The sequence below is a fragment of the Perkinsus marinus genome (genome assembly GCF_000006405.1).
Source record: "Perkinsus marinus ATCC 50983 genomic scaffold scf_1104296934866, whole genome shotgun sequence".
In the NCBI taxonomy this organism is placed as follows: Eukaryota; Perkinsozoa; order Perkinsida; family Perkinsidae; genus Perkinsus; species Perkinsus marinus.
In genome coordinates, this window is record NW_003214626.1 from 1 (window position 1) to 2022 (window position 2022).

General features: G+C 46.2%; 1 protein-coding gene across 1 annotated transcript; it reads right to left on the minus strand.

The window, feature by feature from the left end:
• Positions 1–151: 151 nt before the first annotated feature.
• On the minus strand, positions 152–698 carry Pmar_PMAR013180 (hypothetical protein; the record flags this gene model as incomplete). Its single annotated transcript, XM_002784542.1, has 1 exon — positions 152–698. A coding segment is annotated over one exon (547 nt), but the record flags the coding sequence as incomplete, so codon positions are not given.
• Positions 699–2022: the final 1324 nt, after the last annotated feature.

Below are 2022 nucleotides of genomic sequence, written 5' to 3' on the forward strand. Positions count from 1 at the left end.
CATATTTTCCCGCATTCTCCACGATAGCGATCACTCTGTGGTTTCGTTCTGTCTTTAGCTCTCGTTTCCACCTCTACAAATGCCACCGTTCCTCTGTCCGCTTCCTGGTGAGCATCGCCCCTCCCATTGATCGGTAGGGATTCCCATCTACCATCAGTTTTGGAATACCACTTATCTTGACGCTCAGGCTTGAACAGGGAGATGGCGGGCTCGGTACTCGAGTAGACCAGAGGGATGTGAGTCATACGTCCCTGACGCTCATCCCACGGCTGCTCCTCGTCGTTCAACGGTCTCAGCAACTTGAGAATATATGTCTTCTTTCCTACCACAATTTCTCTACTTTCGTCCGGAGTGCTGCCCTGTTTGAATTCGAAATTGAGCTTGTTTTCTTTTCCTCTTTTCACAGAGTCTGGTAAGCAATCGCGATCGAGACCCTCTTGAGTTACTATACAGTTCTTAGTACTGCGGGTAACCGGTTCGGCCTTCTCATTGTATTCAATCTCATGTAAGAGTAGCCGTTCGGGACGACCTTCCTCTCCCCCCAGTATAACAGCACAGAAGGCTTCACTGCGCGTCTGGGGTTCCTCTAGCTTTTCCGTAGGGGGAGGGAAGATTTCACACCACACAGAATCACGAGGGACTTCGGTAACGCTAGGTCTACCAAGGAAGTAGCTGACGGCACCGAGAAGAGTGAGCATGATTTGCAACTAATAAGTATGCAGATGAACGATCAGCTAGGAAGGGCTCGCACGTGAGCCGGACAGATAGGCGGAAGCTCGAAAAGGCGGTGGAAGAGTGTTTTTCGAGTGGGCGTTGGCGCGCATTCACTGCTAGAACACAACGATTGTGTACTAGCAGTGAATGTCATAGAGTTGGTCAGCAGAAGCAGTTCTATCTCGTAAATACAATGGAGGCGCCAAGCAAGTTGAATGGGTATTGAAATCGAAACTTGTCGTAGATCTCCTGGTGAGCCTCCGCAACTTCGAGCCGACACGTCGCCACGCACGAGTGCTAGGGATTCGGCCTCAGAGCTCGTTAGGCCTCCGCTGGTGTCAGCGGACAATGCCGGCTGATGAACTGTTGGCATGTGCTAATCCAAAGTCATCGGCGAGACTCTCAGCCCACTTAAATTGGATATGGATTTTCTAGGATCAAACGGTGTTGTTCAACACAACATGAGATTTACTGGATTTATGGTACCATTTTCCTTTTGCATCTTTGAGCGTGCGCTGACGGTGAGAATATCTTACCGTTTCAGTTGTAGTGTCCCTCCCTGTAACAATGAAGCTACGAAGATACAAGAGTCTTCTACGTTTGCTATTATTTGCATCAATGGCCGTTACGTCCAGCGTTAACTCTAGTGGTATGGGTATTGAAGCGGGAGGTCTGCAACAGATGTATAGAGGAGGATCTATAGTAGAACTTGGGTTGCGTATGAAAGTAGCACGCAGACGCACAGATGCCAAGGGAAAGAGTTGCCATATTTTACAAGTACTCCCTCCATACACAATTGTTTACAATCGATTCCAGAGAATAATTTCCACTCAGAAAAGATCAGTGTTGGAGGAATACATGTTAGCTTTCCATAGCTGAGCTCAGGAATTTCATTACTTACTTTACACATGCTCAACACATGTAGAGGATGTATATGCGTACGAAAGTAGCACGCAAACGCACCACATATCACATTGTGTTTAGTGACCAGCAGTGTACGGAAAGCAATAAGAATTTCCTAAAGTGTCTTACAGAATTTTCATATAGTCACCAACACGTGTAGTTTATTGTTTGCGTTATAACTTTTAATTCATCGAACTATACCGTAACACTGTCGAATTCTCGTCGTTAATGATTCACAAAAAGTAAATCATTTTCCGAGTAGTTTTGTTTTCCACTATGAACACTATCAGCAGTACTACACAAAAACTCGACATCAACGGAGTGCATTCCTCTAAAGTGAGCAAGGGTGGTATCCAAGTTGCTTCGTGGAAGATTCAGATGAGTCCAACAACTACCTTGCGTTGT